Here is a 23,116-nt window from a genome sequence, read left to right as displayed (position 1 = left end):
AGCTTTGATCTTTCTAGGACACTCCCTGCTCTCCTTTCCTTTTCCTGTCCTTTTTCCTTTTGTACTTGCATATTTTTTTGGTCATTTATGTAATTTTTTTATAATTGGAGAAGTCGATTTACTTTTATTATACGTGTTTCTTAATATTGGTACTATACTGGACAGTGCACATGTTTCGTAAAATTTCCTAATAAAGAAAAATGTCAACACAAAGATGTTCGAATTTATTACTTACAAAATTTTACATTATAATTATAGTAAATACTTAAATTGTAAACATTAGATTATTTTGAACGATTTTGAAAGATAATACTATTTTTATCATTTGCATTGTCCAGGTCGATTTGCGTTCGGTCGGTGGGTTTAGTTAGCAGAATTCAGAAGAGTGTGATCATTTTTTTTTCCTCAAATGGTACATTCACAAGACGTTGTGATTTCTACTTCCTTGAAGACAAAATTAGTCCTTAATGATGGAGGTAGTAGAGGAGCAAAAGGAATAGTGAAATCATTATCTTCTCTTTCCTTTAACACCCATATCTGAAAACAACCAGATTTTTAGCAGATGCTTACATAAATAATGAACGACTAACTGAAATTGAACATGTTAAATACTTAGGATTTACAATAGACAGACAATTGACATGGACAATTTATATCAACAATTCAATTCGCAAAGTGGCGACATTATCGAGTCTTTTTTTAAAAATCAAAAATTTTGTTACAAAAACGGAAAAAATTCGAATGTACAAAGCCTATGTAAAAACATGCTATATGCAACTACTATGGGAACAGGAAATCAAAATGACATAAACAGATTACAAAGACAGCAAAATAAAATATTGAATAAATTTCTAAGATAAATCGTCAGTATTTTGAGTTTATCCAAATGTTTAAAGACAAAAACTGAATTTCATCCCCTTGAGAGTTATTAAGACTAATCTATACATGATTTGAGTAAATGAAAATATATATTTATAAACCAGAGTTTTTAATTCATAGCTTGATACATATACATCGAATACACATTATTATATTTTTACTATTAAGGCAAGGTCCGGATTAAAACGTGTGTAAGACCTATCATGATGTATGCAGCAGAGAATAAGGCTGATACGGTAAAAACAAAAAATCTACTCAAAACATCTGATATGAAAGTCCTAAGGGCAATCGAAGGAAAAACCCTGGGGGATAGAACCCAAAATCAAAATATCAGACGGACTTGCGATACCCATGACATTGCGAGCAGAAGGAGAAGATTCTGGAGAGGTCACGTCCATAGAATAGACAGCTCTAGAATTGCCTATACCGTAGCCTATGAAATCTCAGCTGGTCACCGTTTACCCCGAAGACTGCCAAAGAGAAAGGACAGCTGGAATTCAGCGTATCAGGATTTAAATCAACAAATCGAGCGATCTTAACCAAGAAGAAGAAAAATTATATATCCTCAAGGGATCTGACTTATGTAAATAAAAGTATTCGACAAGTTGGCATGACTCACATAATAAACCCTCTTCTTGCAAATATAAGGCTCCATCCAACAGGACTCCGATTTACATTCCATGGACGGGTGGAACCGAGGAAAGAAACGCAGGCCGAGATCTTTTATGTAAGTCTGAAATACAACGTAAAAAGTTATTTAGCTTCACCGTCTTCTCCCATTCGCAACGAGAAGAGCATGAAAGTTTTTTTTAAATCTGGTTTGCATTGAAATAATTTACAATGAGGAAGCTCAGTGGTTTTAAAAAATATCTGTTAATAGATTATCAAGCTAAGCCAAATTTAAAAATGACATATTTTCATGTATTATTATTATCAGCGCTATGATGTTTTTTAATTTTGTGATATTAAAATTATTCCGCCTGTGACGTCGGTGAGTTGTCCTGATTGGTGGGTTGGCTTCCCGGTAACCGTGAATGTATCAAAACACTTTGGCATTGGTTGGTTTCGGAGAACAAGTTACATCACATCAATCAAAGTAGTTCAATTTAATCAAATTATTTTTTATCAATTTTTCCGTATATTTTTGAGAATCATCGCCGCGATGCTTGCATTTTTACCGCGCTTAAGAAAACATTTTGTAAATCCATTTTCCCGAAGCACTGAACTTCCTCATTGCAGCTAGAGTTTTTGCTTTTGGTCCTGACTGTCTAAGAATTATACTTGCATTGATCTACACAGAATAAGTAATGTGATTGTACTATACAAAATGTAACAGTAAAACTTTGTGCTTATACGTCCTTATACTAATTACAACATTAGGGTCTGCCGATATTTTTTTTTCTGAATTCTGAAATGAAAAGGGTCTAAAAAGTTACCTTTTGGATTACTCGGAATGCAAAAAATATTTGATACTACTTTTGGCCCTCAACCAGAGCTTGAAGTTTTCTAAAAAGTCGATTTTTTGCGCTAAACCGGCTGTCATTTCGTATTTAAGTAGAAAAATCAGTCCAATTAAATTTTATAACATGAATTAAACCTTATTAAATAAGCATCTAAGGGGGTGAGTTGCTCTTGGTTTTGTAATAAATGGGTAGCATTGATTTAATGTATTTGTCAAAGTCAGGCGCTCAACGGAATCAGTTCCGCGGCGTGTAAACTTTTTGCATTTCGGTAGTTTTAAAATCTGTTCGAATTCATAATGCGATTAAGTTATATCTTTACTAACAAAAAAAATAAAATAATAATAATTTTCAGATAGTGATAAACTTCAAACCTCGATATATGTAATATTTTTTTAAACAATTTTCGCGTTCAATGTGATCCAAAATGCCACTTTTTAGACTCCTTTTATTTTGATGTCTTAAGAAATAAAGAAAACTTCTTACATCAGCGGCTCACTCTATTACATTTTTTTTACTCAAGGTGTGTATCACTAACTCGTAGAATGAATCAAACTACCTGTATGATATTATTTATGTTTGTGTTTGCGTCCACTTTAACTCTGCGTGTATTTTTTCGTAAATACTATGTACGCTACAGTGATGGTAAAGGTGAAAGTGTTTTTGCATGTTGGTGTAGTGAGTGTCCTGACGAAGAGACGGATACGTCTCTAAACCGTTAGACATAAAAAGCCGGCAAGTGGTTGTATACCTATATTTACTAAGATTATTTCAAACTACGTTTGTCGTTCTCCATCTTATAAATTATTTAAAGAACTTTGTATGAGTGATCTCTTTGTTTCTAAAGTTCTCACAAGGGTTGTACTATAAATGATTTGTTAATATTCTCAAATATTCTCATTCTTTCTGGCTGCGATACGATCCCACTTGCTATTTAATGATGCGCACACTTACACACACCTGAACACTGACTCCCACACAAATACACACAAACACGCCTCTACACTTACTCTCATACAAATACTCGTAAACACACCCTTTTGTTGTACCACAATTTAATATGTATAATTTTTATTTAGAAACTTCGCTGGTCTGTCTCTGTTGTTATATCATTGTCGACTGTTTGTTTCTGTAAAACAAATAAATATATGCGTGCATCTGTGGAAAAAAGGTACATTTTTTTTAAATCGCCATAAAATAAAATTGAGGCCATTTCTAGAATTTCAAAAATTAGTGAGCGAATAAATAATAAATAAATATTATTTTAAGTAGTCATGATATTGTAAATTGTTTTCATAACAAATCGATCTGTTCTATTATTTACTTCTGTCCTTAACGATATTGTAAGTTCGGGGCCTGATATGACACGGATCAAATTTCTGACCAGTTTGTTCAGTGTTCTGGTTTTTGGTCCGTGTAATTAGCAATTATACGTACCCTATTGCCGCACGCGCAGTTCGGGGGACGAGCGATGAGAGAGTCTGGGGAAAGGTTTTCAATCGCACTACTCCTTCTCGTCACAGAATATGCACTGTTTTCGTTTTTACTGAAGTCCTGAAAACATTTTTTTTAAAAGTATTATAATGTTAAACTTACAGATATTTCAAATAATATTGTTTACACATACGAGTATTTACAAAATGATTCGGATGACAATATCACTTACACTATGAAGGCCTATTTGCTTTGAAAAACAAAAACAGGGCCCCCGAATATAAAGGGAAGTTAACAAAGTTATCTTCAATCGACTATAAAGTAAAAAATATTTCTCTGAACTCAAATGTACATATTAGTATGAAAATGTGCAGTATTTTCGTCGGTACCTTACTGTATTTTAACATGTTTTAAAAACAATTTTATATGAACTAGCAGGCAACAAACATGCTAGAAAATTTGCCCTAAATAAATCTACCCTCATGGTCTTTTTAAATCGTTGATTGGCTCTTAGGGCTTTGCTTCACCCTTTATAGGACACTTATTTTTGTCTATTTACGCCTTCAAATTGAATACAATAGTTTTTATTAAAGACATTTTTTTTATATTGCATTGAAAAAAGCTTAGTGGAAGACTGATCTACCTGATACTCTAGTGAAATAAGACTTATTATTAATACGAAATATTTTTAAATAAAAACCTCAATTCGCTGTTACGTTTATTTATCACGTCATTCTAAGTGTCCTATAATGAGTTAATTAGGGTCTCAGATGCACAATATTAAGTATCCGTAATGTAAATTAAAATCAATATTCATGAATTTTGGCGATATATAAGTTATCCATAATAAAAATAAAATGTTATTGATGATACAACTTATTTACTTTTGCAATGTATATTATATTCGCAATGTATATTCATAATTCGAATGCAAAATTTGAACAGACGAAAACGACCCTGATTTAGCGTTGATACCACGATAATAAGGATCAAATTCCTGTGCGTGAGTATAAGGAACAGACGCAATCAATCAGTTCTAGAAATATTATAGATTATTCCATTTTCCAAAGAACAAATTTAATTTAACTTAATAGACAGTAGATGTTAACATTCCATTGTTATCCGGGGATCGAAATGTCTCCGTGAAGCCATATATTATATTCATCCTGAGAAAATTGAATCGTAACACAGAGATGTAGATAATCAAATAGAGGCATGGTGGTGTTACACATTAAGTTTATAAGCAGTCACATTAACCAGCCAGTAGCAGGTCATAAGCCTTGTAAATACCTTGACTTCCAAAATATTACTTCTTCTCTGTAAAGATACATAATATATATAAATATTAAAAATAAGTAGTTACTAAAATACTGAAATTTGTAGTATTTTGTTGTCATCCGATCAAACTAATTACATACATTTATAAATGTATTGTTACCAACATAACAGACTTACGTTGTAAACCTTAAGAAGAAAACGAATAATACAGGTCACATTGTAATTGTCTTGTTTACATTGAACTTAGACTTGATTCATCGTCACCATCGCCATTCCCTATTCCGTACCTAATGGTGCATCAGTACACCGATCGTCACACGAATGTAAGATGATCAGTCTCCCGCTTCGAGTGACAGTCTAGGAATGACAACCGCGGCTTCACTAGCCGGCACTGGATAGCGCGTATCCGAGAGGTCCAATTTTCGATAACTGGACCGCGAAATCCAACTCAATATTTTATTTTTTTCTAAATGAATTATTTAACAAAGACCTTGCGGTTTATATGATACATTTTCATTGATAATAATGTTTTTAAATTGATTTTTTTTAATGTCTCGGTGCAAAATTCGCTAAGCTGAGATCTGCGAAAGGCCAAGTTCATGGGCGCGACTAAGAATTGACTGCCTCGAGTTATCTTGAACACGTTCGTTCTCCTCACGTAGACCCCACGTTTCGACAACGTACGGGTGTTGTTTGATTTTTCCTGAGCCAGTGGATTTAAATTTGTCAACCGAACTACGAATAGCGGACTTAACAGGACGATTGTGTGCACAGTAAAAATCACGTCGCGCGCGTAACGTACCTTGAACTGAGTACTCATTTTGATAGTTAAGTTTGATAATTTGCACGCGTCGCTCAACACTTTATCGTTCTATGATAATTTTGACAACATCAATTATTATGACCTTAAAATTTGGCAGCCAACATGGCCGCTACACACTGTCAAAATTCTATCGCTCTTATTGAAAAACCTTTTGGTTGTAAAATGCATCTATAAGAAACGCACGTCCAATTTATTTCTCATACAAAAATTTCAATAAAAGTAAAAAATATATATATATAAGGCTCAGATTAAGTAGAAATTTATAGGATATTGTTAAAAAATTAATTTTTAATCAGTTAGAGCTTATTTATAAAAATTAATAAACCTACAGTAATAAAATAAACAATAATAGTGAAAGTTCCTATAATATAAAAGTTTATCAACGTATCTTAAGATTTATAAACTTTTAACTGTCGATTCCCCTTAATCAAATTAATTATTGATTAAACTTAATTTAAAATCATCATCAGTGGATCAATGATTTTATGTGAAAATTTCAATTGCCGGTTGGACGTCCTTGATTTAACGAATCTCATAACTTTTAATGTTCCTAAAACTCGCGACAAACACAGACAGCGCCTTTTTGGATTAACAAATATAGTCAAATCAAATGATTATATTCGCTCGCCTATTCAGCGACATAAACTTGGCAGTGCCCCAACTCAACGCTGATTTTCTAGAGAGTCGGGGCAGGTTCACACTAGTTCACAGGTACGGGTCGTTTCTGGTTGTGTCGATTCATAACACACGCCCCACGAAGGGTTAAAGCACAGTTATATGATAAAATAAAATGGCTTTGAAATATAAATATTAGGGAAATCACCAGAATTCAAATGGTGGTTTTTTTCGAAAAAAAAAACAATCCATCGGGAATCGATTCTGAGACTTATCACTGAATTACGGGGCAAACAAACTCTAAATCGAGGGGATGTATGTCTTGCCGCGTACCAGCTCGCGCAATGTGGGTTTAAACTGCGCAACTCGGTTAAGCTTAGTAATCGAGTAATTTATAAGCGTTAAACACCACAATAAATTATTGATAAAGTTAAATTCAGACAGTAAATACTTTTAAGAAAAACTTTTGTAGACAAAAAAATACTTACAGGTATAGCATTTTTATTATTAACCATATTTAACTCGTTTCTTTTAGCTGCAAAATTTTTCAGTCTTCGGATTGAAGATCCATATTGCAGCATTCTTTTTAATGCGTCCCATGAATTCAAATTTCCAGCGTCTCGATAGTCTTGTTGATTATTTTCGAGAAGGTTTGTGTCAAGATAATCGCTCGCATCTTGGGCCGGCTGGTATTTCTGTGATCTTTTAATTTCTTTTTCACGCTGAAATTCCTTATGTAGATAAAATGGAGAATCGGTCTCCTCGTAAAACATCCGACCATCGGGGAGTTGTAAGTCCACATTAAACGAATCCAGACCGATTTTACATTGACGACCCAAGCACCAGCTACCAAAAGGTTTAGCAATATTCTGTTGATATGATGTATTTTGGTTTCGAACGTCACTTTGACCCCCACATTCTACAATATAAGTTAACGCAGCCAAACCCCAGAAAAGAAACATGGGTCTTAAAATCCACTGAAAAATAACAGTATTAGATACTAAACATATTTTATTTCTTTTTAGATGAAATCAAAAGTACGTTTTTATTGGACATATTTTGGCAATTGAAAATAAATTTTCGCGAAATATAATAACTGTACCTTAAAGCTGAAAGGCTGGAAGTCACATTTTTTTCAAAATTGAGTTACGAATGTCATTTTGTTCATTTATTCAGATTCTATTAATTCTTAAAATATTGAAGTCCCCCGGTATACCACTACTGAAATAGCTTGTTCTAAAACACCAGTAGTGCAGTAATAATACTCATGCTTCCAACAAAATTCAACGGTTTGCCGGTATTAAAGCAGTAGATACCGAATAAATTCCACAATTTTTAAAAACTACCTCTGACGCAGCGAGGGATTTTGCACAAGATTAAGCCTTATTGTAATAATTAACTATACCTAGGCATTATGTCATTTCTTGTGCCGTTAAATTTCATTATATTACTTTGTTTTTTTTCAAAACTGTTTACTTTCAATTACTGTTTTATTGCTATTAATATCATGTCAGTAAATTTATTTTTTGTTTTAATTAATGGTACGTCATTTAATATTTTTACCTTAAGAAAGTTTAATAAATACATTGTTTTTCATTCAATAGTCTACATTATTTTTTGTACTAAAGTTCGAGGAGGAATTAGGGCGCGGGCCGGGCGGTTGGAACAAAAAACATTGAAGTCCCATAGTTATTTGATAGTCCATACTTTGAATTTTTATTTCTTGAATATTACTATCAAAAACCCCCTTAAAATAAAAAAAAACAGCAATTAATTGTGTTTTTACTTCGAGAGATACATTTGAAACAGTTTTTCAACTTCAAACCGCTCTCCTGAACAATATCAAATGTGACTTCCAGCATTTCAGCTTTAAGGTACAGATGTATATAATGATTACAAAATTTTAATTTTATTTAATATACCTATAAAAATTATTGTTGTAAAAAATACAATAGTATGTAGGTATATGAGATCAAATCAAATAATGAAAATTGCATACAAGTAGAATTAGTCAATTAAATTCGTGAATAAATAAGAATCTTGTTTATTTTATCAATTAATTACGACGAATATATATTTTTAATTCATCGCAGCTATTTAGCTATGAAGATATCACTATCAATTTGTTTTTTTTTTAATTGTTTTATTAAGGATATTACGGCTTTTTAGTGAAAATTCACAAGAGCACAAATATACGTCGTATGGTTAACGCGTTTTTCTGGAAAACACCAACTAAATTATTTTTGTAATATGTAGAATACTTTTCACTGGGATTTTTTAAAACTAAACTAAAATTATCTTTTAAATGCTTTGTTTGTAGGTTCAAGATAGTTAATCTAAAAATGACAAAAAATCCGAGTAAAATTAGATTTTATTACACATATTTAATACATGCGATGTTTACCATGGTGAAGTACTGTTTCTGAGCTGAATCCAGATAAACTGAATTTCTAATAGATGTGCGTATTATTTAAGGGATTTTGAACAATGGTGTGACCTGTCGTAGGTGGAAGATAAAAGACTGTAAGAGCTTTCTTTCAGGTGTATCGTGTTTAGTGACACTTTAGTATCAAGATGATATTCTCATAAGCATAAAAATACTTTGTCTTATTTACGTAAATTTTGAAGAAAGGGGTTTAAAATTATAGGCCCGTTATTATAATACTAAAAATTATATACAAAACAACATAATTTACTACAAACAAATTACCTGTGTCGATTGATTAAAAAATAATATAGTGAACACTTCGGTGCGATAAAATGTATTCGTAGAAAGACAAGACAATATCGTCTTGGGTTTGATTGAATGCTCAAAGTAAGCTGATCACATATTTTCGTATAACTGTTATTTCTATAGGAACACATCAACCGAGCTGACTTTTAATATGTAGGTAGGTACACGTCATTGTAAAGCCTGAGCATTTTTGGCATAGGTTGACTCAGGCACGACCGCTTTTATTTTGGCCAGTGTCAGAGGACCGTCAGGAATGTTGACTGCCTACGAAATGTTTGAAGCAGGCTCCGTGGGAATACCGAGAGTGAAAGATAGGAATGGGCGGTTATTGAATATTTAGAAATGAACGAGGAAGTTCAGTGTTTTTTTATTGTTATTTTTGGTTACTAGACTATTAAACTAAGCAAGAAATAAATATATTTACGTATCGTTTTATCGGCGCGATGATTTTTAAAGTATTTTATTTCTGAAATTAGTTCACGTGTGATGTCTCAAATTCTCTTCCGCTTCTTCTCGGTCAGTTCTGCCGATTGGTTCGTTGACGGTGAGTAAATCAGAAATTTTCCACAACTCTCTTATCATTAATTGATTCGTATGAAATAGTGACGACGTTGAAAACAGTTTTGATTAAAGTATTTCTTAATATTTTTTTCGTACTTTTTCCAGAAACTTTGCCGTATAATTTAATGCTCTTATGTTTACCGCGCGTAAGAAAACATTTTTTGTATCCAATTTCCCGTTGGGCTGAAATTCCTCATTAGATCACACCACATTTCCTTCACGCAGTCTATGTCTGACTCGACCACTCCATTGAATGCCTAACCCGTTATCCGGAAAGGTTTACGCGTAGGCATAATTTATTAAAGTTGCTTTTTCCGCAGTTGTAATCACAGTCAAGGTGACAGTGATCGTTTGTCTAATACGATCTCAGTGCCTTTAGCCACTTCTGCAAGTGTCCATTTGGTATGGGTCATCTTCACTCTCTCTAAGTGATTTCGATCTAGCGCGCTCCGCCATTTTCTCCTCCGAGTCCTTCTTCCGCTTTCGGGCCAAGAATTGCGTAGGTTTAGATAACGCAGCCCAAGTTGAGGCGATCACAGTACCCGCACAAGTATACATATTGAATACAGAGTTCTTCTCTCCATCGTATATTTTATTTCTTGGATATTATTTACTAATATTTAAATAAACGGCACGAAGGCCATTTACAAAAATAAAAACATAAAATGAAGTAAGCATACAAAAATATTAATGTGTTTATTTATTTAATTCAGAAGTATTCAAGTTTATTTATTTATCTAATCAAATTTATAATATGTAATGCGATGGAGCATTTTATAATAACACGTCAGAAACTATTTATCTTAATGATAGGTTTCTAAAACTTGCTAACTTACCTGACCATACTTCAATAAAATAAATTTATTTTAGTCAAATCACGGGATACAATTCCCCAGGAACCTAAAAAAATACATTCAAAGGTTTTTTTTAAAAATTACAATACATTATTCAAAGTCATTTGTCAAATTTTATCAATACCATACACAGGGCCGGTTTTAGCACTACCAGCGCCCTGGGCGGGATTTCTACGGCGCCCCCTATCTTCCACCCCTTTAAACCCATACGAAAAAAAGCAAGGTTTATAATGAAATAACCATTTATTAAAAAAAAATACTAATAAAATTGTACTTTTCTAGCCTTTCTATCAACGAACTCTTTTATTTAAATACTTAAGTTTATGTCTTCCGAAATTTCGTTTTCAATTGACAAAGATGCTAAGTTTGTCAATCTAGATTGAGATATTGTCGATCGTAGATAAGTTTTTATCAGTTTAAGCTTAGAAAAACTCCTTTCCCCACTAGCAACCGTTACAGGTATAGTGATCAATATTCGCAACACTATCCATACATTTGGATACAGTTCTTGTAAGTTACGATCTTTCATAAAATTCAAAACAATGACAGGATTAAATACATTCTGATCAGGCAAAAATAATTTCAGACTTATGAGTTCATCACACAACATACAACCATCTATATCGGATTTAGAATCTACTGTTAATTTCAATTGGAAATTACCACAGAGTTTGAGAAGGTCTGGTTTTCCCGGAATCTTTTTTATATTGAACAGAAAAGACCAAGATTTCGTGTCCTCATTTAATTTTTCAAATCTTTCACTGAGTGAAATTAAGGTAGTGTCTAAAAGGCTATCGAAAAATTCAAATTCAAATATCTTTTTTGGAGAAGTTAAAGGCTCATCATGGGCCACTATAGCGAGTTTATTGCTAGATTTAGGAAATTTACGAGTAACTTGGACTCGCTCGATGAGCGAGAGGATAAAATGGGGCGCCTGCAGCGCTCCTTTATTTCTGGCGCCCTGGGCGGTCGCCCAACCGCGCCCTACCCTAACGCCCTACTGACCATACATATTCCCACAAATTGATCAATCGGAAAATGATTCGACTGAGGTATCTTCCTCTAATTCTCCCAGATTCACTATCAATTCATCGTTGTACGTATCAATTTTGGATTCCAATTTATTATATTCATCTTCTTGTCCACGAACTTATCGAAATATGTATTTAAATGTCTGCGTATTAATATAATGCACATCGGATGACTAGCGATAAGTCAGTTGAATGAAGGTTTAGGAGTACAGCAATAGAGATGATGAACAAAGTAAAAGAAATTAGTGAAACGATGTTTTGATCGGTTGGGGAAAAAGTAATTTCGTATTTCGCGCCTTTTTTTTCATCTAAGTATATCTCTTTCATTATTAGTCACATTGAATCATACGATACGGCGTTGTAAAGGTGTAAGTGTATACTACAAACTTTTTTTTTACTACAGCATACAATACTTTGCGCTTGGTCGGTTCAGTCATGAACTATTGTGCGTCCAGTATAGAAGTCTCAAAGGAAGAAATTCGCCATATTTTACATTCTTACTACCTAAAACGGATAAACGCGTCGAAAGCGACCATAAAAAAATGCGATGTTTACGAGGCGGTACTTTTTCGAGCGATTTCGTTTTGGTGCAGTGGAAGTGAATGATGTACAACGCTCTGGCAGGCCTGTCGTCGAAAATTTCGATAAAATCATGGAAAATATCAAGATAGACCATCGTGTTAGCAGTCTTAGCAGAAGCTGAATATTGATCATAAAACCGTTTTGAACCATTTGCAGAAGGCTGGATTTAAAAAAAACTCGATGTTTGAGTGCCACACGAGCTGACGCAAAAAAACCTCATGAACCGAATTTCCATCTGCAAATCGCTGCTGAATCGCAACAAAATCGACCGATTTCTGAAGTGGATGGTAACTGGTGATGAAAAGTGGGTCACTTACGACAATGTCAAGTGACAGAGATCGTGGTCAAAAGCCAACGAAGCGGCCCCCAGACCGTGGCCGAGCCAGGACTCACGGCCAGGATGGTATTGCTGTGTGTTTGGTGAGATTGGCAGGGAATACTCTACTATGAGCTGCTTCCCTATGACCAAACGCTGAATTCTGCTCTCTACTTTACACAACTCGACCGTTTGAAGCTGGCGATCGAACAAAAGCGGCCAGCATTGGTGAATATGAGAGGGTCGTGTTTCATCAGGACGACGCCAGGCCGCAAACATCTTTGATGACGCGCCAGAAGCTCCGGGAGCTCGGATTAGAAGTTTTTATACATCCACCTTATAGTCGGGACCTAGCACCAAGTGATTAATACCTGTTCCTGTCTATGGCCAACGCGCTTAGGGTTACAAATTTGGCATCAATAGAGGCCTGTGAAAATTGGTTGTCCGAGTTTTTTGTCAATAGGGACAAAGGCTTCTACGAGAGGGGCATTATGAAGTTAGATTCTCGTTAGCAATAAATCATCAAACAGAACGGCACATATTTGACTTAAATCGGACGATTTTAACACTTTTCAGATACACATCAAGATAGGCTGCGATCGGTGTACCAATTCAGTGCCCTACGCATCATTAGGTGTGGAAAGGGAATGATGATGATGATGATTGTATCCTTCAGAAGCCTGTCGATACCCACTATTACTTAGGCTATTTGAGTGTGTTGGATGGCCTCAACTAGGATTGAGCTTCCTATAAGTGCGACGAGCTTGCCCCATTTCGTCTCAATATGCTCCAGGTGGGAAAATTTCATATTTTTTACAATAAAATTATGTGGTTTTGGCACGTATATATTTTAAACAAGAAAATGAGATAGTTATTAGAGTAATTTAAAATATTATTATTGTTTTCTGAAACGTTGTTAAGTGAAACAATATTAGAACATTTCAGTTTAGAACAACTGGTTTCCATTATTTCAATGTCTGAATTCGGTAAATATATTTCACTTCTGTAATTAACGTCCCTATTGTCTGCAAGAAATCTGATATTTAGAAAACACAAATAATTATATTATTAATTCGGAGAAGGCTTTTTTTGCTCCAGCGCCAGAGCGGCGACTTGTACTGGCGCCTCGATTGTGTCTAACATTGCGAAAAAAACTCCTCTGTTTCGTTGTTATACGATAACATGAGCATAATGGTGCGTACTGGTTGTTTAACTAAAGCTGGCGCCTTTGCAAAACTCACACAAACGCATTAAAAATATACAGGATGTGGATTTAAAAAAAGATTATATTAAATTTAAACCAAATGTGCTAACTTTTTTTCAAATTCTGCCTTGTATTAGAGGATTGTGTATCAGGCGCGTTCCGTCCATAGATACTGTGGATGCGGCGCATTCCTTGAAATTTAAAAAAGAATATAAATTTTACAAAAAAAACATTATAAATACGCAAAAAAACCTTCAAATATGTATTCCTAAAATTCTCACTGAGAACGTTTGGGTGCACGCGATTCAAACAATATCTTCAGTACACATACCTAGCTACATATGCGTATTTCCTATACCAACGTACGTACTGAGTATCTGGGTATCTTGTTCCTGATAGTATTGTTGTATACGCGGGATGCTGCTTATCGAGTTGCGTCTAGTTCCCATAGCATTTGTCAAAATTTTCGCGCATGCGCTTTAGGTTCATAAGGTTGTAGATTTCTCTTTCGAGACTCGGAGAGATAAGAAGCATCCAACTTGTATAATGCAAAGAAAAAACTACTCTATTAATGATCATAAAGTAAGTAGCGCATTATTGATACTTGGCCCAAATTTATGAACGATTGTCTCGGGTCTTGTTTTGGGTGTTTTGATGTTTATATTGTTATCTCCTTTTCACACCTAAGGGGACCGTCCTGGAAGACTATCGATGGTGATCTTTCAGCTTTGTTCGGCGGAACTAAGGGACGCGGAATTGACGTTGGAGGAGGTGAGAGTGCTGGCTAACGATAAGGTCTCCCGGAAGCGTCTGGTGATGTCCACATGCTCCACTTAGGAGTGGAAAAAGAAGAAAATAAGAAAATTTACAGCTTCACCTCTAGACGCGCCTGTGCTCCGTCAATTTATTGATAGTGAACTATTAATTATTATTACTCTAATGGACAAATTATATAGCTTATTAAATAATTCTGGATAAACCTGCTAAAATAAGGAACATGATGGTTTTTTGTCAGCATCCTTACTGATAAAAGTCACCGCACGCGCCTGTTGTGTATATGAAAAAAAATACAATGGGTTAAGAAAATGTAATTTATTAATTTATTTTACGCGAGTACTTTTTTTATTTGATATTTTGTGTTCATCATTTTAGACGAACTAAATAATGCAAAGGCCAGTTTTCTGCCGCCATTTTCGGTACATTTTTTTTGGGAGTGACAAGTTGGCCACGCGCGATTGTGGGAGTAATCATTGTTCCTGCCCGTCTATCTCGGTGGTGATGTCTCTAGACAATGTTTTGTCTGTTTACACGTAGACAATAGTCGAGTCCTGTACCGAGTGTGGTATCTGTGAATATGCGCATGGTATAACGTCGTACGGCATATACAATTATGAACATACTCTCTCTCTCTCGCGCTCAGACACCCTTATGAGCATGACAGAGACAACTATTTTTTATTTATTTTTTATTAATATATTTCATAAATGGTAGATGTTTTTTTTTAATTCCATACAAATCTACTTTTATACATCTAGTAAATATTTTCTTGCGCGCGGTAAAATTTAGACTATTAAATTGTGCGGCAAAGTTTTTTGAAAATGGACAAGATAATAGTAAAAACTATTTCAATAAAAACGAACTACTTTGAACGACCTCAATAGTTCATATAAATTAAACAATGATAAGAGGACTGTGAAAGATATCCGGTTTACTAACCGTCAACGGCAGAACTGACCGAGAATAAGCGGAAGAGAACCTCTGAAGTCACATGCGAAGTAATTTCAGAAATACAAAACTTTAAAAAATCATAGCGCTGATAATCTTTATATATATATAATTCTTCTGTACGTGTGATGTCACTGAACTCCTCTTAAACGGCTTAACCGATTTACGTGCGGTTTCCAGCGAAATGTAAAATTTTCGCTGCGCGTAGATATTAAAATTTTCAATCGAATCCGTAAAAAAAATGTTAGAAGCATAAATTTTTCTTTCATCGACATACCAGAGTTGCATTTGACGAGAATCCATATACAAAAAAAAATGGAAGGATGTTGTTTTTTTGTGTTGTGTTGTGTTTTTGAATCCCAATCAGATTCTTTTCTTACATTCATTTTATTCATTTATTTTTACCAGATATTTGGTACTACTAACTAATATTTACTGATACATTTTTGTAAATCACATTTATGAATAAAGTGCACCCCTGTTAGTGAGAAGAGCTGAGTTTGACATTTGCAAAAAGAATTCCATGTTTAAAAAATAAATTATTTTATGTTTTGGAATTCAATCATAAACACATACCTAGGTACCTCCTTATCAATTAAAAGTATTTTGCCAAGGTAATAGCAGGCAAGCCAACGTTTGGGCAGGACAACGGCTGTCGGGTCCACTAGTACGTAATATAAAAATTTAAAAAAATACTTTTTAGCTTAGTTAAATAGTCGATGTCAACCTCGTGGTGTAATAGTCAGCGCGTTAGCCTGCCATGCAAGAGGTCTCGGGTTCGATTCCCAACATGGTTAATATGAAATATTTATTTAAAAAGGGTGTTTTCACACTAGAATATTTCATAGTCCCTGGACTGGTAACTGAATCGTAAGACTGATCACCTTACCGTCGTGTAACAAAAATGGTCAAGAAACGCTACGATTGGTGTACCAATGCAGTGCCCTATGCACCATTAGGTGCGGAAAGAGAACGATGATGATGATTAACAAGTAGAAAATATTTAAGTTTGTAAGTGCCCTCGCGCCCCGGCTAGACCACACCGGACTGGTAAGGATGGGAACGCGGTTATACGCGGCCAGCGGTGTACGGGAAAATATCGGATTCCCTATGATATTGGACGCCGCGCAGCTGTACGTACAACTGATGCTGAGACACCGGCACGAGATGTGCTATCACGGGAGCACTGAGAGGACTATGGCAGATGTGCGTCAAGATTTCTACGTGATGAAAATACGCACAAAGCTTCGATGGATTGTAGCTAACTGCCCGAAGTGCAAGAACGATCGCGCGCGACCGCAACCGCCATTGATGGGACGTCTTCCGCCGACGAGATTGGCACATCACATGCGCGCCTTCTTGCATTGCGGAGTGGATCTGTTTGGACCGCTACACGTGACCATAGGACGGCGCAAAGAGAAGAGGTACGGGGCCTTGTTTACGTGCCTCACAACCAGGGCTGTTCACATCGAGTTGGTGACGTCACTGAGTACCGGCTCGACAATCCAAGCCATCCGGCGGATGGCCGCCAGAAAAGGACACCCGTCTGTCTTGTACTCTGACAACGGGACAAATTTTCGCGGCGCCGATAAAGAGATGGCTGCCGCCTTCCGAGACGTAGCCGAGGACAAGAAAGTGCGAGATGAAATGAGCACTGTGAAGATTAAGTGGAAGTTTATCCCTTCTTCATCCCCGCACATGGGAGGGGCGTGGGAACGATTAGTTCGTTCCATTAAGAGAGCGCTGTTTGCTATACTGAGAGAGCAAGCGCCTAGAGAAGAGACGTTACGGACGGCGCTAGCCGAGGCTGATTTCTCGGTCAACAGCCGTCCGCTGACACACGTGACAGTAGACCCCCGTGATGGAGCTTCCTTAACTCCGAATCACTTTTTAATCGGGTCATCCGGGGGCATGCCTTGCCTCGCGGATTACAGCGAAGCACCGGAAAACGTGTGTTTGCTCAAACAATGGCGCATAGCACAGAAGATGGCGGATGCTTTCTGGCGCCGGTGGATGCGCAAGTACCTGCCGGGCCTGGGCGAACGTCAGAAATGGCGCATCGCGGCCGCTCCCCTACAAGTTGGAGACGTGGTAGTGATCACCGATCCCGTGATGCCACGGAACCAATGGCCCCGGGGAGTCGTCACGGGAACCATGCCCGAGAAGGACGACCAGGTGCGAGCCGTCGGAGTGCGGACCTCCACGGGCGAGTACACGAGACCTGCGGTGAAGATCGCGGTCCTGCTACGCCACACCGATGACAGCCCCCCGAAGACATCGCCCGCGGCGGCGAGGCCCGATGCGAGACCAGCAGGTGCCGACTGCACGACACCGGGGGGAGTGTATCGGACATCGCCGCGCGTGCGGCAAAGGGTCACACAACGCGGCCTGTGACGCGGCGAACAAGCGCCGAGCATTAAACATCGACACCAATCCGAGCGGCCCTTTTGCGGGCTCCCAGGCGAAGATGGTAGCAGCACGGGAAAAATTGTTGAAATGACCACGGAGAGGCGGTCGGACCCCGGGCCGCGACCCAAGCTTCCCGAGTGGCCGCCAGGGCGACAAATGGCGCTCGGACGAGAGTGTACGATGCCAGTGTTTTACAGTATTATTTATGTCAGGTTTTCATGCTTATTTTCGGCTAGAAGTCTCGATTTGTAATCTAACTAGCTGCTCCTTAGATAAAGACAGTAAATTATGTCACTCGCAGGGCCAGAAGTTAGAATATCGAGACCCTAGCCACATATTTGTATCGGATGGCGGGGAATCAGACCCTGTCCAATCCCATTGAAACTTGTGTCACCCTTTTTATCAGTATGTAGGATTTTTCCCTGTATCATTTGTACATTAATAAGGATACGGAGAAGAGGCCTACATACTCGTTTCATATGTGAAACATATCCCGAGGGAATTATTGGACCTCATAAGTTTGAGAGTAAAAACAAAATATAAAATTCTCCAGCCAATGGGAGAGCGTGCTACGATATAAGCCGGGAAAGTCCGACCCCTTCTCGCTTTCCCTTGCGGCCCATGTATGCTGTCTCGTACCGTGCCCGACCGTGACACGGAACAAATTTGTTAATAAAACCCCTGTGTTTTTTTATAAATAAAGGTGTGTATTAATCAAGACTCTGCGTGTTTTATTGAATCTACGCCCTCTCCGCCTTCGATGTCGCCGCCTGCCCCTTTGAAGAATATCGCCCCAGACTCAGCCTGAAGAAAGTTATCTTACCCGAGATAGCCGGTCAAATAGCAGCTGCAGAATCACCCCTATCTACAGTTCAGCTGTATGCACGGCGAGGTGTCGTGTATAGTATAACTCGTCTTTTATTTCTTTAATAAAAATAGAAAATATTTTTAAACATCACTGAAATTCCTCATTAGAGAAAGATTATTTAAATTGCATTACTCTTTATTTTATTATCTTCTATACCCTTTAATTTTTTGCCAGATAATAATAAAAAGGTTTGGAGGCTAACAAAACTTTCGCAATGTTTATTTTTTACATGGATCTGGGATCATCCGTGGAGGTTTATTATTATAACTAATATTATCGATAAAAAGCTATTTCTTACGTTCTAGCATCCACTATATGTACGTAACAAGTTGTCAAACAAAAGCGGATAATTTCGGTTTTGATGAAAACGTATGTTTTGTTATGCATATTTTTTGATTAAGAAACCAAATATTTTTGTTTTTAAATCCATCAACTTACTAGATACCTTGCAAATATTTATTTGAATAAAGCGATTTTTTATTCAAACTGAATGATTTAATAACTCACCCTACAGCAACAAGTCCAATTTTCAATCAAAACTGACAAATTGCAACCTTATTTCACATTTCCAATCAAAGACAGATTTTTCGGAAAATGTTTTTTACGTAACTAAATGAATCCAAGGTAAATTTCTTCCTCAAAGACGATATTACTACTTTTGAATTTTATTCATTTAAGGTAAACAATTAGAGAACAAAGATATAAAAAAATATGCACACAATTTAGTAGCCATCTGTAAAATGCTGTAAAATTTACCAAATTATTTGTTTTTGTTCTTCAGCTTCTCACTTATCCGACACGTAAGATATTTTTACTTTATTATTTGTTATAGGCTAACAACTAAAAACAACAATGGCAAAGTTAAAGAAAAAAATAACAAGGTAAGAAAAGCTAACCAAGTACAGGCTACGTAAGCAACAAACATATGCAGATACTAAAAACAAACCGGGACTGTAGTCATCAGCAAAAAAGATTTACAGCATTGCAGATATGAGTGCAAGAGCCCAGAGAGAGCAAAGATGAAGATGGCAAAAGAACTCTCTAAACTATCTGAAGAAAAACAGAAGCAGGGTAAAATAGAAAGGATTATGATGAGGATGCAGCCGATAATGTGCAAAATGCTCTTAATCCCAACCTCCCAACAGTCGATAGTGAACAACATATAACAAAAAACCAGCTTCGTCAAACGAATAAAGCTGCTAGAAAATTACGTTACAGATCCATGAAAATCAAGTTACAAGACAAAATAACCAAACTAAAGAAAAAGAAAATAAGGGCGTTGCAGCTACAAGAGAGCCACAGCACTCGAAGATATGGCAGAGAAAAATGTAAATGTCATAATTAAAGACATCCCAACCGATAAAATCAAAGATGTGAAAAATACAAGGCTTTAAAAAAAAACATAGAAACGACAGTTTACGACTGAAATACTGAGAAACGAGAACAAGCTTAAGAAATATAAAGTCCTCACCAAAGTTCCTTTTAAAATCTGAAAGAAATTTGGTTGTTCTGTGTCTAATGTTCCAGTTGCATTTACTTCACGGAGATTGTATTTTTATATTTTTTTAACATTTCATACAAATGTTGAAAACAATTCACAAGTCAGAACATATTACATATAAATATATGGTATGATTTCTTTTCTCCACTGCTCAAACATCTGAATAAAGCATTATTTAATTTTACACTTTAAGGGGTTTTCCTTTCTCTTTTCTTAATAACCTGCTCGCCACGTCGCGTCAGATGATGCTTCTAATGATATAATTTCAATTTTATTTTTCTATTTTAATTTATAGGATTTATGGTGATTGAGGGTTGTAGCTCCTACCCCAGATGGAAATTGACAGAAGACAAGATGTTGGTGTAAAGGTGTATTTATTATATGATGAATAAATATACAGAACTAAAGCACGAGCATAGCGACGATGAGGAGTTGAACTGACTGCACTGGGACTACATTCTGGAACTGAGTGACTGCATTCAGCTGACTGGGCTGACTGACGTTACCACGCCCTGTGGTCACTTTATAGGCCGCGTCTATTTGTTCTTCATGTCTCCATGGTAGGAATGAAGTTAATGTTCTGCAGGACGTTGCTCTTATGCATACGGATGTCTAATATGCAATACTGTTGGTCTTGCAGAATATGTTTTATTGTATTCAATATAAAATTATGACTTGCTTCATCGGTCGTTGCTCTATACTTCAGGTGACAAAATTGCACATGTGTGTGTCGTCGTTCAATGGACTAAGACCCCCACAAATTCATGTTTCATCAGTCTTCCATCCATCAATATTTCATGACCATGCTAGCAAACTTCATTACCATCCAATTCCACAAATGCAATTCTATCTATTATGTGTAATTCTACAATTGAAGATATTATATGCATGTGAAATTATATCGACGAACATTCCAGAAAAAACAATTAACGAGATAAAAGAATTGAATCAGTCTTAAAAATATACATACATATAAATATTTAAAAACAAATAAAGAAAGTCGTTTATTTAAGGACTTTAAAATTGAATGAGTGATTTAATTTACCACTATTTAATCATATTGAAACACAATAACGACGCCTCGTAGCCATAGACTTAAGGATCGCCCTTTATTTGCATAGCGATAGTTAAAGGACCGGCAATTGATCAGGCTACTTTTAATCCCATAAAAAAATATTGTATCACCTAGAAAATTCTTATTATGAAACGACAAAACTAATTCATTTGCTTTCTCAATACCATGCGAGCAAAGCCGCGGGGGTAAAATCAAGTAGTGTATGAATGAAGCCAAAAATTATATTGCTCGGTTCCAGCAGACCATTTTTCTAAAGGATATTAAATCTAATTACTTCATCTAAAGTAGCCGTCTAACTTTTTAATTGAATATATTTTTCAGTAACAAAATCAAAAAAAACCATGGTTCGTTTCAGTCTACATCGATTTTTTTTCCTAAAACAGTGTAAAATAAAGTTTACAGTACCTAAAAAAACTTGAAAAAAAATAGCCACATTTTTAACATAGAAAAAAAAATAGACATTTTTTTAAAAGTGGTACAATTATTTTCAGAACCGTCGATAGATGTTATTGCAGAGTTAAAAGCATGTAAATATACAGTTTATATTGAGGACAACTGATAAAGTCAATCCATCAGTGATTATGGTCCGTTTTCAAGTAAAACTTACAATTGCTGAAAAAGGCAAAATATTTGGTACATTTTGCTTTCCGTTAATTCGGCATTTGAGCAGCTGATAAAATATATATCTTTATTCGTCAGATTGTTGTTGTTTGGTATTAGACATACATTACAGTTCTGTGTGAAAAAAAGAACCAGAATCTTGGACAAGCGTTTTAGACGTGATGGCTACTTTCAAGTAAAAATCCTAAAAAATGGGGATATAAGTACGGCATGTTATGTTGTAGTTGGCGCGTTCACTTACCATACTTGAGGTCCCGAGTTCGATTTCTGGGAAGATAGACATGAAAAACTGATTTTACACTGTAATATTTATTGTAACAGAATTATAATCGGATTATCTTCATGGAGGCAATGCGGAACCAAACTCGAGTCATGTATTGTCCATTTCCATAAAAGGGAAGGGGGTTTATCTACTAATACACTAACGAGTAGAGCTGGGAGGCGTGTATCGGCCGGAGATCGGGCTAAGTTGCTCCTTTACTGCTGCGGTGTGTTATTAATGACCTAGTCCTCGTATGTAGGATTAGATTTTCATACCGTGTGATTAATGGGTTGATTGATAGGTCTCGACTAGGATGCCAGGTTTTAAACAGGCTGATGCTAGGTTTTTGTCTTGAATAGGGTGATTCTGGAAATAGGGTGAATTTATGCACTTTGATTTTCTTTTGGACTTACAAGGTTTGAATCTTTTTTTCTGACAGATGTCTGAATCAGGGTGTCTTTGAAACAGGCAAAAGAAAAAAAAATGAGGGTGACAGACAAAATGACTATATACATACTGAGGTACACTGATGGTGATAGGGGCATGGAAAGCAGTAAATGTAAATTCTAAATGTGAATATTTAATGAACAAATATTTTTAAAAAATAAAAAATGTATTTCTTATTAAGCTATAAAAATTGTTTTTGCAATGTGCGAATCTAAAAAGAGGCCACAAGACCTCTAAAACAGATCCGGGTGAGTGGGTAGGGCGGGGCTTTTAATGCAATATTTCATTATTCCTGGACTGGCACCAAGCATGAGACTGATCACATTACATTCATGTAACAGATGATCAATATACGCTGAATTGGACTTGTCAATACAGTGCCCTATGCACCACCGGGTGAGAAAAATGACATGATGATGAAAATAAACAAAAACACA

The 23,116-nt window shown here is 36.0% G+C and overlaps 1 protein-coding gene and 1 long non-coding RNA gene across 2 annotated transcripts; one reads left to right on the top strand and one right to left on the bottom strand.

Moving 5' to 3' along the window:
* Window positions 1–337: 337 nt before the first annotated feature.
* Window positions 338–8,917, bottom strand: LOC148285555 (uncharacterized). Its single transcript, XR_015825565.1, has 5 exons — window positions 8,894–8,917; window positions 6,978–7,466; window positions 3,777–3,893; window positions 1,499–1,612; window positions 338–537 (listed from the first exon to the last, which is right to left on the bottom strand). It is a non-coding gene; the product is annotated as an uncharacterized LOC148285555 (long non-coding RNA).
* Window positions 8,918–16,552: 7,635 nt separating this feature from the next.
* Window positions 16,553–17,890, top strand: LOC148285554 (uncharacterized). Its single transcript, XM_088243715.1, has one exon. The coding sequence runs from the start codon at window positions 16,553–16,555 to the stop codon at window positions 17,888–17,890; it is 1,338 nt and encodes a 445-aa protein (XP_088099841.1).
* Window positions 17,891–23,116: the final 5,226 nt, after the last annotated feature.

Source organism: Micrasema longulum, unplaced genomic scaffold (genome assembly GCF_059751315.1).
Source record: "Micrasema longulum isolate JH-2025_06_02 unplaced genomic scaffold, ASM5975131v1 h1tg000024l, whole genome shotgun sequence".
NCBI classification, from domain to species: domain Eukaryota; kingdom Metazoa; phylum Arthropoda; class Insecta; order Trichoptera; family Brachycentridae; genus Micrasema; species Micrasema longulum.
The sequence above is the reverse complement of the archived record's forward strand: the minus strand, read 5'-3'. Positions and strand labels throughout refer to the sequence as shown.